Genomic DNA, 10,826 nt, shown 5'->3' on the forward strand with positions numbered 1-10,826 from the left:
GCCGCGGTCTGGCCTCTCTGGTCTGCCAGCAATTTGCCGGGGGATTTTGTGCAAAGGGCCTCTTCGCTCTGGGTCTCAGTTTCCCCAGCTGTCAGACAGGGAAACGCGGTCCTGTCCCCCTGCTGTGATGCGGGCACGCGGGAGATCAGGCAAGGCCCGAGAAAACCCGGCAGGGCAGGCCCAGCCACCTGGGGATGCACGGCCCGGGGTGGGGGCGGGGAGCGGCGGCCTTGCTCTGGCTTCCCATCGGGGCTCACCCGGTCCAGGCCCCCCTCCCTCCCGGTCTGCTCTCCCTCCCCCCTTCCCTCCCTCCCTGCCCTCGCGGAGCGCCGGCTCCCGGCATGCTGCGCGCTGCTGACAGCCTTATAAATAGTCGCCTTTGCGGGCGGCCGGCGAGGACGGGCAGGGCACCACTGGCCCCGGCGCCCGCCGCACCCCTCCCCCAGGTCAGTGTGTGCCCGCGTGCATGTCCGGGCGCGGGGGGCGCCTCTGCGGGGGATGGGGAGCGGCGCGCGCCTGGGGCCGCGGGTCTGTGTGTGTTGGGGCATCCTTAGGGTTTGTGCGGCTGTGTGTTTGTATGGGTGGTTGTGATCGTGTGGATCCGCCTGTCTGTTCTTCCCAGGCTCTGCTCCGGCTAATTTTTGCCACCCTGTGCGTGCCCGAGTCCAGGGATGTGTGTTGCAGCCCCTCCTAGCGTCCTAGACAGTCACCCTTTTGTCCAGGCTGGCACTCCTGGTGCTGGGGCTCCAGGTCCCTGCCCTTGGCACGTCCCAGCTGGGGCCCAGGGAAGGGGGCTGTGGCCTGACGCCCTGCCTGGAGGACCTGGTGGGGGCCACCTATGAGATTGGAGGAGCTATCCTGCCATGTCATTTTGAGTGCTGGGGGGACAGGAAGCCCCCTGGTTGTTTGGCCCCCCTGGCCCAGCCTCCTGAAAGGAAAGGGGCTCTCAGGGAGCCCCGGGGCCAACACTTGGGACTTTTTTCTGAGCACTGCTCAGACATCCACTCAGGACTCTCCAGCCTCAGCAGGACAGCGCCTGGAGAGGGGCCCAGAGAGGGGCCACCAGCTGCAGGCCCACCAGCTGCAGGCCCAGAGAGGGGCCACCAGCAGCCCAAGGTCACACAGCTGAGTGATGAACCCTTAAGTGATTGTTGCTCTGGGCCTCAGTTCCCCGGGCCCCTGGGCAGACCCCCCGGTCACAAGAGGAGTTGCTGCAGCCTGGACCCAGGGGCCTTATAAGGCCTGGGTGCTGAGCTGGTAACCCAACTCCGTCCTGGACCCCTGGCCTCCGTGAGGCCTCCTCACGACCCAAGTTATTTTGGACCAAGGAAGTGGCAGGTGCCAGCAGGACAGAGGGACTTAGGTTACTGGGAGGAGGCAGGGCAAGGTGGGTGGGAGGCCACTCCGCAGGATGTCACCTCAGGCTCTCCCTGCCCGGGGACCCTCCTCCTCCCTAACCAGCTGCCTGGGGCACTGGCCGCTCCTACCCTTCCTTGAGCACACTCAGCAGGAAAGAGGCTATAACTCATGCCCCACGAGCAGCGGGACAGTCAGCAAAGCTGCTTAGAGACCCACTGGGTGCCAGGCCTAAAAGCAACAGAAGATGCAGCCCAAGGTTGACCCCAGCGGAGCTCTGGAGCAAGTCTCTTGTCCTCTCCAAGCCTCAGAACCCTTCCAAGATGGCTGTGAGCATGGCACAAGGCCCCCAGCCCTGTGCTCAGCCGGAGGCCAGGCCAAGTGCAGCGGGACACACAGGCTGGGCGTACAACAGAGGGGTCCAGTACCGTGTGGTGTGTGTGACGCTGGGGGCGTTCAAAGGAGGCACCTGCCAGTGTGGGAGGGAGGGCAGAGTCCAGGAAGACTTCCTGAAGGAGGTGACGCCTGAACCAAGTCCTAGCCAGCAGCACCTGGGGAAAGGCAGGCATCAGGTGCAACAACAGAAGCCAGGGCCCGCAGGTGGGACACGGTCATGGTGGGTGAGGAGGCTCCAAGCAGTTCAAGTGATGGCTGTTAAGGCTGCAGAGGGGGGAAGGGGCCAGGCTGTTGGACTCTGCCATCCATGTTAGGGGCTCAGGCTTTATCTTGGGAGCTAAGGGGCCACGTGTGGAAGGGTTTTAAGCAGGTGAGTGATGTGGTCTGATGCTTATTGGAGAGAATCCTGCGGATTGCCTGTTGGGATATGGAGTTTGGGAGACCCATGGGAGGCTGGGGCAGTGGCCAGGTGCCCTGCTTGCAACAAAGAAGTGGTGGTGAGCCCACAGGCCGGAGAGACAGTGGGGATGTGTGTGTGCAGGGGGGAAGTGGGGTGTGGGAGAAGGGTGTTCACGGAGACTGGGGTCTCTGGCTGGGCAACAGGGTGTGGAACTGGGGGCATGGGAAGTTCTATGGGGATTCCAGGCCCCTCTAGGGATTGTAGACTTATGGGGCTGAGGAGGGAGGCTGGAGGTGGCTGGGGAGAGACAGGGGTCCTGGGGACCTGAAGCCAGCATCGTGAGGGTAGAGTGAGGGGCCTGGGGTTGGGGGCATGTGAGGCAGGGTGAATGCCGCCCGAGGGCTGGGCATCAAGAGTCAAGGCAAGAGTGCCTGGGATGGTCCTGGGTGGCTCTGGGGAGGGCAGGTGGGTGTGGAGGTGACAATTCTAGGTGGAAGGAAAGGTTGAAGCAGTAGGGTTCCCGGGAGGAGGTGGGGTTCACTCACATCTGAAGGGGGTGGTAGAGCGAGATCCTCAAGGGGATGAGGGGACAGGGGTCATGTCAAGGGGTGAGAGGCTGGGGACCCTCCCCGCGTGAAAACTGTACAGCGTCATGTCCCTTGAGTAGCTCCTGCAGCTTCCTCCCCCTCAGGCCTCTGTGTCCCTTTGAGCATCCTTGTCCCAACCCCCTCCTGGCTGAGGACGAAGCTCAAGTCCCTCTTCCCGCCTCCAGCCTCCATGGAACTTTCCTCCCAGCCCTGGGGAGCGTCTCCAAGGTGCTGGGCAGACGCCTGTTTTCTGGGACTTGCAAGGGGAGCAGCTCAGCCATTGCTGACGCCACTGTTTCTGTCCCTCAGGATTGTCCTCACCACCTGGCTCCTCCGGCGGGAAGAGGTGGACAGGAGGGCATTGCTGCCCTTTTGTATCAGCGGAAGTACACTGAGGAAAGGTGACTTTCCCAAGGTCACTCAACCTTCGGGGCCCTCCCTGCCCTGTACCCTTGGGAGCCTCAGGGCCTGGCACATACCGCGTGGCTGGGCAGAAGGGGGGGCAGGGGGCAGGGAAGGCCCTCACCTGCCCCACTTGTGCCCTTGTCTTGCAGTGTGTGCTAACTCGGCTCCCAGGACCTCAGCAGGATGGAAGGTACCAAGGCTCTTCTTTGCTGTTCGCTGCCTGGGCCTCAGTGTGCCCGTCTCTTAAGGGGTTGCACTTTCAGGAGACCTTCTGGGAAGGGTTGGAGGAGGGGCTGCCAGAGGGGCCTGTCTGGGAGCCTCCAGCACCCTCCTCGGGTGTCTCACGGGATCTGCCAGCTCCACAATTAATTTTAGAAGCGAGGAGGCCTCCTTGAGGCTCCTGAGGGCCCCAGAACTCACCTCCTACGCTGGTATTTATAGAGCTGAATCCCTGCCTCTTTCTAGAAAGGGTGGGTGCTGGCAAGGGGAGGCTAGCCCTGGGGAGAGGCCCCAAGTGTGTAAATGCCAAGCCTAACGAGGATGAGGCAAGGTCCAACCCCTCTGTGGGACTCAGTTTCTCTGTGGTCCAGAGGGGGGTGGGTCTTGAGGTTAGCTTGGGCCCTCCTGGCCTGCTTTGGGCCCAGACCTGGAGGGAGGCGTGTGGTCAGCAGAGAGCCTGGCTGGCCCGCCTCCTGGAAGTATCACCGCCCAGTCCTTGGCCTTGTGCCTCTGCCTGGGCCGCTCTTAAAGGAGCCTGCAGCTGCTCTCTGAGCCGGCAGTCGCCCTTCTACCGCTTGGGCCCCCAAAACCAGCAGCCCCTGGGCTGTGGGCTCCCCCACCTCCACGTCGTACAAGACACTGGGCAGGCCGTGGATGGGAGCCCGCAGGAGAAGCTGTTCCTCTGACAGCTCCTGTAGGCCTCCAGCCCACAGGGCCCCTGGGAGCTGCCAAGCCTTGCTCAGTGGGGAGGAACAGAGAGCCGGAGAGAAGTGGGGACTCCTCTAAGGTGACACCAGGAGGGCCTACTTCCCTGAGAAGAAGGGAAGGCTGGGCAGCCTGGGAAGAGGGCCCGGGTTCCAGTTGTAGGTTTGGCATCCTCAGAGCAGGCCCCTGCCTCCCTCGGCCTCAGTTTCCCTTGCGCGGTGAGGCTGTGGTCTTGCTGAGTTCTGAGGGCGGGCAAGGCCGAGGCTGGAGCAGGAGTTTGCCTCTCTCTCTGGGCGAGGGCTCTCCGTGCCCACCGCAGCCCTTTTCCCTGGCAACTGTCTCCAGGGCAACATATGTTGTGGTTGCCAACTCTGTACTCGTACTGCCCAGGGAAGGCGGGCAATGGGCAGGCCCCGGGGGCTGGGAGAGGAAGGGTAGGGGACACGGGAGAACGGGACCATGGGGGCCTGCTGCTCGGGAACCCGCCACACCACGGAAGACTCAAAGGCCAAAGGTGACCCGCTGCTGCCCAGTGGCCACCCACCCCCTGCCGGGGAAGGGTCTGTGAGGGTTGGCATCCGAGCCCCCTTAGAGTTGTCCTCAGCCTGGGCCGAGTCTGGCGTCCCCAGGCCTTTGCCTGGAACAGCCTCTCCGCCCTGACTGCTGAGCTGGACTCAGCCTGTCTCTGGTTGCTCCGGCAGGAGCCTGAGCTGGGTCTCCCGCTGTGAGGCCCCCCGGCACTGGCTGGGGGCCACAGAGGGGGCTTCAGGTCTTTGTCAAGCGAGTCCCTGAACTCTGCCCCCCTTTTCTGTCCCCCAGAGAAGCTGAAGAAAACCAAGATCATCTTTGTGGTTGGTGAGTCCGAGGCAGGCGGGCCGGGCAGCCAGCAGGGAGGCTCTCCACAGGCGCTGCTGGGAGCCTGGGGCTGGGGCTGCCCCCGGGGCTCTGCCCTCCTCCGCAGGCCAGCGGCGGCGGCTCACGGGGTTTCTGAATGGGTGGGCGCTTGCAGGAGGGCCCGGCTCGGGGAAGGGCACCCAGTGTGAGAAGATTGTCCAGAAGTACGGCTACACCCACCTCTCCACCGGGGACCTCCTGCGGGCCGAGGTCGGCTCTGGCTCGGCCAGGGGCAAGATGCTGTCGGAGATCATGGAGAAGGGGCAGCTGGTGCCACTGGTGAGTGGACCCGGTGGGATGGGAGATAGTGGTGGCCCCAAGGGGGCTCCCCCACCAGCAAACCCATGATGCCCTGGAAGGGCTGCCTTGAACCTCCCTGGCTCCAAATACCCCTGGCTCTGGTCCCCATTTCCCTGGGCAGGGAATTCCTTCTAGAAGCTCCTGGAGCTTCTAGGACCCCTGCCCCTGCTGATCCCTTCAGCCTCACACCACGCACTCAACTCCCCCACCCCCCGCCCGCCACCACCCCTGCAGTTACCTTCCAGCTGCTCTGGCCTTTCGGTCCTGTCAATCTCATCAGATTCTTCCTGCCTGGAATGTTCTTTCCTCCTCAGCTCAGACCTCCCTGGCTCCACAGATCTGAGCTCAGATCCCCCCTCCCCACCATTTTATAGCTCCAGCAGGCCTCCTTCTTGGCCCATTCAACCTGTCATGCTTGGAAATTGCTAAATTAACCTCATGGCACGTGAGCTGCTTGAGGAAGGTCTGCTTTGTTCCCAGTGGTGTCCTCAGGGCCCTGGACTGGAGCTGGCTGGGAGGAGGGTCTGAGTCAGTCTTACTGAATGAATGGATGGATGGATGAAGGGCTTCATCAACCCGGTCAAGTCTTCACATTCAAAGGAGGCTTCCTGGAGAGGGAGGCTTGTTTAGAACACCTTTGTTAGGGCAGAGGCCTGGAAGAAGGAGTGCAGAGAGGAGCTCACGACCCCTCCATCTTTGCCTGTGCCCCCAGGAGACAGTATTGGACATGCTTCGAGATGCCATGGTGGCCAAGGTAGATACCTCCAAAGGCTTCCTGATCGATGGCTACCCTCGGGAGGTACAGCAGGGAGAGGAGTTTGAGCGGAGGGTAAGGTACAACCCGCTGGGTGCATATGGGGGCTGGGGTGTGGGGTGGCCAGGCAGAGGCTGCTGTGATGGCCAGAGTTTTGGGCAGAGAGAAAGAGACTGATTGTGGGTTGGGGTGGGGGAGGGGTAAGGAGGAACACTGGGGAAGAGTTTGCAGAAGTCTTCCTAGAAGTCTAAAAGAAAAGTCTAGAAGGAGACAAAGCACAGGCTGGGGAGCTCACAAACCTGGGCTCAGGTTCTAGCTCAACAGACCTTGGGCCAATCATTCTGCCTCCTTGAACCTCATCAGTGTCCCCATTTGCAAAATGGGGGGAGGGCACCGTTGGCAGCTTAAGGAGCAGAATGCGATTAGAGAGAATGTAGCCTTCCAAAGTGGGGCTTGGCACCTTGAAACCTGTAGCCAAAGGGAGCAGGACGGACAGGACTGGAAAGGTCAGGTTGGTGTGGGGAGAACAGAATCTAGGGGGCATGGCAACCAGGACTGATGTGGCAGAGGGGGTTCAGGCCTAGCTGGAGGCCTCGAGGCCGGGGAGTCCAGTCTCCTTCCACGGGCCACGGGGAGTCTGGCTGGAAAAGTAGACCTCAAGATGCTGGCTCCTAGCTGCCTGAAACAGACGCCCAGCAGGAAGGCCAGGCAGGGGGCAGCTTTCCCAAACACACGCACGTAGGCATACAAGCACATGTATATGTCCGCACATACAAAGCACACACATGTGCATACACATCTGGCAATGCACATATACACACTCATGCAATGCACGCCTGTGGACATCACACACTTATACACAGGGATGTGCACGTGTGAACACACACACACACACACACACACAGCTCCGATCCTCTGGGGTCACAGGTCATACTAGGGAAACAGGGCTGCAGGGAGGAGGGGTGCAGCAAGGGGTAGGGCTGACTCCAGGAGGGCTTCTTGGCGGAGGAACTCCTTCCGAACCTCGTGGGGAGGACCAGGCATCCCAATGGGCTGGGGTGGAACCAGACCCCCCAACCCTCCCTTCCCAAGCCTGTGAGGCTGGGGCTGTCGTTGGGCTCCCGTAGCTTTGAGCCTCATCCAGAGGTAGGATATTCCATGTTCCAACCTTGAAGTGCCTGCAGGACCTCAAGAAAGCTTCTACCCTGCTCTGGGCCTCAGTTTCTCTGTCTTTGAAACAGAAGTGGTCTGGGCCATGGACACTGTGGTCAGGTGCTGGGCAGCCTCAAAGCACGTACTGTCATGACCCACACGTACCAGCTGTGTGACATCGCCTCCAACCCTCAGGGCCACATCTGGAAAATGAGATTATTAAAAGTCTCCTTCCCTCCCGGGGCTGTTGTGGGCTCCACGGAGGGCAGTGGACCCAGCACAGGGCCCAGACCCGCCATGGCCTCCAGGGGTCCAGGCATCTGGTCTTCTCAGATCTGGACACCAGGGGGCATCAGGGCCTCGTGGAAGGAGGACAGGTCAGCCTTGTTCCTTCTCGCCCTTTGCGGTGGAGGAAACCTTCATTCCAATGACACGGACAGTGTTCGGAACCACCCGCCCCCGCGCCGGGCTCAGCAGCCCGCCATCCCACCTTGTCAGGTTCTGGTCCAGCCCCGCTGTGTCAGACAGGTGTCTCGCTGCCGTCAGGGGCTCCTAGCCTGGCTGGGGAGAGGGACAGCGAGTAAATAACCAGAGGCCTCCTGACATATTCTGGGCGAAGATAGGGAGAGGGCACTGAAGAGGGTGTTGGAGGTCGCTGGGGATGGCGGTGGGGGTGGCATCTGGGAAGACTGCCCCAGAGGAATGAGATTTTTGTCCGAATCCGAAGGCCAGCACTTGGTATTGAGGGTAAGGGTTCCTGGCATGAGCAAAGGCCTGGCATGGGAGGAGGCTGACGAGAGCCCCGACTACAGTCAGGGTGGCCGAAGGAAGGAGAGCGAAGGAGTGGGAAACACGAGAGGAGGAGGGCGGGAAGCCCTCTTCTGAGGGCACGGGGGAGCCAGGGGAGACGTGGGGAGCAGGGGAGCAGCTTCTGGAAGGTCCCTCGGGCTGCCTTGGGGAAGGGCTTGGAGGTCTGAGTGGGTCTCAGGTGGGGCTTCTGACGGGGGAGGAGGGGAAGGAGGTGGCCCCAGTGGGGCAGGAATGGGGCTCCTACGAGTGCCCTCCGCCCGCAGATCGGACAGCCCACGCTGCTGCTGTATGTGGACGCAGGCCCTGAGACCATGACCCAGCGGCTCCTGAAGCGCGGAGAGACCAGCGGGCGAGTGGATGACAACGAGGAGACCATCAAGAAGCGGCTAGAGACCTACTACAAGGCCACAGAGCCTGTCATCGCCTTTTATGAGAAACGCGGTATCGTACGCAAGGTGCGCCCCCTGCAGGCCGTGGGTCGCCCTAGGAAACTGGGGTTTTTGCCAGGGGTGGCCAAAATTCCAGTGACCTTAGGTCAGCCCTCCTCTCCAGGCCTTGGTTTCCCCACTGGCTCAGTGATTGGCTGTGGTACCTGTGGCTGGGCTTAGAGAGCAAGGCCAGGTCTCTGGAGAAGTGAGCCCGTGTCTCCGCGGGGCCCAGCCGGCCCTCCCCATCATCTCCGCCCTTCCGGCCGTGTCCCCACAGGTCAATGCCGAGGGCTCCGTGGACAGTGTCTTCTCCCAAGTCTGCACCCACCTGGACGCCCTCAAGTAGCAGCCCTGGAGCCCCTTCCCCGGCCGAGCCCCGCCCCACCCCTGTCCTGACTGAGGCTGTCCCCAGCCGGAGCTCAGCGCCTCCACCCTGCCCGGCTGGACTGCAGACAGAGGAAGCCACTTTATCCTGTTTTCGTGGACAGCCAACCACTAAAGGAATTTCCAAGGACATTCGGTTTTATTCCTTTTTCTTTGCTTTCACTGGAGTTGATCCACGTGCTATGGCCTCTCCCAGCCCCTCACCCTCCCAGTCCTCCTCGGGCCCCTCAGCCCACCTTGGCCAGCTGCCTTTCCCTAGCACCACGGGAAGACTCAGGGCCCTTCCTCACCCAGGCCATGCCACGCCTGGGGCTCCAGGGTGACTGAGGCAGGATGCTTGCTCTTGGGGACTAACGGTCAGGCACAGCCGAGCCCCGACCTGGGTTCCTCCCAATCCTCGCTGGGCAGCCTTGGCCCTGAACCCTCATTGCTCTGAGCATGTTTTCTGTGCTTCATGCCACTGGGACCTGTGTGCAGCAAGGTCATGGGCTGGGTTGGCGGCGGTGGGGGGGGCTTCCTGGGCAACGGGAGGGCACACATGAGCTCTCTGGGTGGGCAAAGAGTTGGCTTCTGGGTACAAGAAACTCTGAGGGTCTGGCAAGGGCATCGAGATTAGTCAGACTCCCTCCCTGAGGAGGTGAGATGTGGAAGACCTCCCACAATACGTCCCTGGACAGGTCACCAGCTGCCTTGTCTGAGCCCATTTCCAAATCTGAGTCAGGGTCTATGCCCCCTACAGCCCCCACTCCTCAATGTGAGGACGAGAACATGCTGAACGGGGGTGTGAGGCCAGCAGTCACTGTGGCCGTGGGAGCTGAGACCAGAGAAGCCTTGGACATGAGCAGGGCTGGGGTGCTTTGGGGAGGGTGCCCCAGGATCCCCGGGGGAGAACCATCTTGCCTTTCCCGTTCTTCCACTGTGACCTCATCACCGCAAAAGGCTCAACTTGGTGCTCATGTGTCCTTAACACCTGTCCCAGCCCCAGCTGACTCCCTTTAGAGCCAGGAGGACCTTCGGCAGCCACACCTGGCTGGAACAAGACCCCACAAGGGGCTGATTGTGCCCAAGCTATGTCCCCCTTCATTTACAGCAAGTGTGGCTGGTTTTCCATCTACATTAGTTATTTAAAGTTTCCTTTAAAATAAACATATTTAAGTTATAAAAGTGAGTCTATTGAAAGAAGAACACAGAACAAGTAAGTGAGAGCACAGGGGAGATAGGAGAAGGCAGGCATCGTGGGGGCATTGCGGGCTGGGTGGGTGCACGGGTAAGGCCTCTGCCCCTGGTCTCTGTTCCCCAGGCCAGCTGGGGTGTGCTGGGGAGTCTCAATGGCTCTGTGACCTTCCACCTCTGGGTCTCTGTGTCACCTCCGTCTAAGCAGGCTAACGCGCGCGTGCACACACACACACACACACACACACACCTTCCAGCTCAGAGTTGTCCAGACCAGCGTGAGGACAAGCAGGGAAGACACGCCAAAGACCATAGAGTGGGAGAAATCACCTGACAAGAGTATCTTCATAATCCTTATTTTTTTTTCAATTATAGCATCATCATTTCAGGTGTGTCCCAGTTTAACGAGAACCTAAGGCTGACCCAAACTCCTGTTCGCCACAGAATCACCTTGTCCACTTAAATATACAAGTTGGAAACTTGAAAAAGCAAAAAACAACTGAAACACAGAAATGTAAAAGGTCCCGTAACCTCCACCCCATCCTTGCCATCACAGACCTTCCTTCTAGGGTCTCCTTCGTGCAGCCGGTTCCTTGAGGTGGAGCTCTGGAGAGAGGCCTAGGAGTTCACTTCACCGTGACAGAGGTCATGGAAGGGTCGAGGGAACAGCTCTGCAGAGCCACAGAGGCCTGTTGGATAGAATACAGGTGAGAGGGGTGCAGGAACAAGAGACAAGCCTAGAGGGGCCAGATTTGTGGGGCCTTGAGTGCCGAACCAAGTATCTAGTCTCTTTCCTAAGGGCAAAGGGAGGTTCGGAAAGACTGTTTTTCTTGGGGCGATGGGGGGCAGGCCACCTGGGTGGC

At 60.7% G+C, this 10,826-nt stretch overlaps 1 protein-coding gene across 3 annotated transcripts; it reads left to right on the forward strand.

Annotated features, from left to right (window-relative positions):
- The first annotated feature begins 318 nt into the window (after nt 1-318).
- AK1 (adenylate kinase 1) lies at nt 319-8,922 on the forward strand. 3 transcript variants are annotated; one of them, XM_032306690.1, is made up of 8 exons: nt 319-446; nt 3,049-3,154; nt 3,294-3,334; nt 4,888-4,923; nt 5,078-5,241; nt 5,975-6,091; nt 8,242-8,433; nt 8,684-8,922. In XM_032306690.1, the coding sequence occupies exons 3-8, from the start codon at nt 3,328-3,330 to the stop codon at nt 8,750-8,752; spliced, it is 585 nt and encodes a 194-aa protein (XP_032162581.1). In that variant the 5' UTR covers nt 319-446; nt 3,049-3,154; nt 3,294-3,327; the 3' UTR covers nt 8,753-8,922. The 3 variants fall into 3 exon arrangements, with proteins under 3 accessions (XP_032162581.1, XP_032162580.1, XP_032162578.1); XM_032306689.1 differs by having other exon boundaries at nt 3,049-3,140; XM_032306687.1 differs by lacking the exons at nt 319-446; nt 3,049-3,154; nt 3,294-3,334 and adding an exon at nt 4,435-4,582.
- The last annotated feature ends 1,904 nt before the right edge of the window (nt 8,923-10,826 follow it).

The sequence above is a fragment of the Mustela erminea genome, chromosome 12, assembly GCF_009829155.1.
Source record: "Mustela erminea isolate mMusErm1 chromosome 12, mMusErm1.Pri, whole genome shotgun sequence".
NCBI classification, from domain to species: Eukaryota; Metazoa; Chordata; class Mammalia; order Carnivora; family Mustelidae; genus Mustela; species Mustela erminea.

Coding starts and splice junctions, on each gene's coding strand:
- AK1 (XM_032306687.1), top strand. CDS start 4,528: ATGGGGGCCTGCTGCTCGGGAACCCGCCACACCACGGAAGACTCAAAG. Junction 4,924..5,077: donor CAAGATCATCTTTGTGGTTG/GTGAGTCCGAGG, acceptor GGGCGCTTGCAG/GAGGGCCCGGCTCGGGGAAG. Junction 5,242..5,974: donor AGGGGCAGCTGGTGCCACTG/GTGAGTGGACCC, acceptor CTGTGCCCCCAG/GAGACAGTATTGGACATGCT.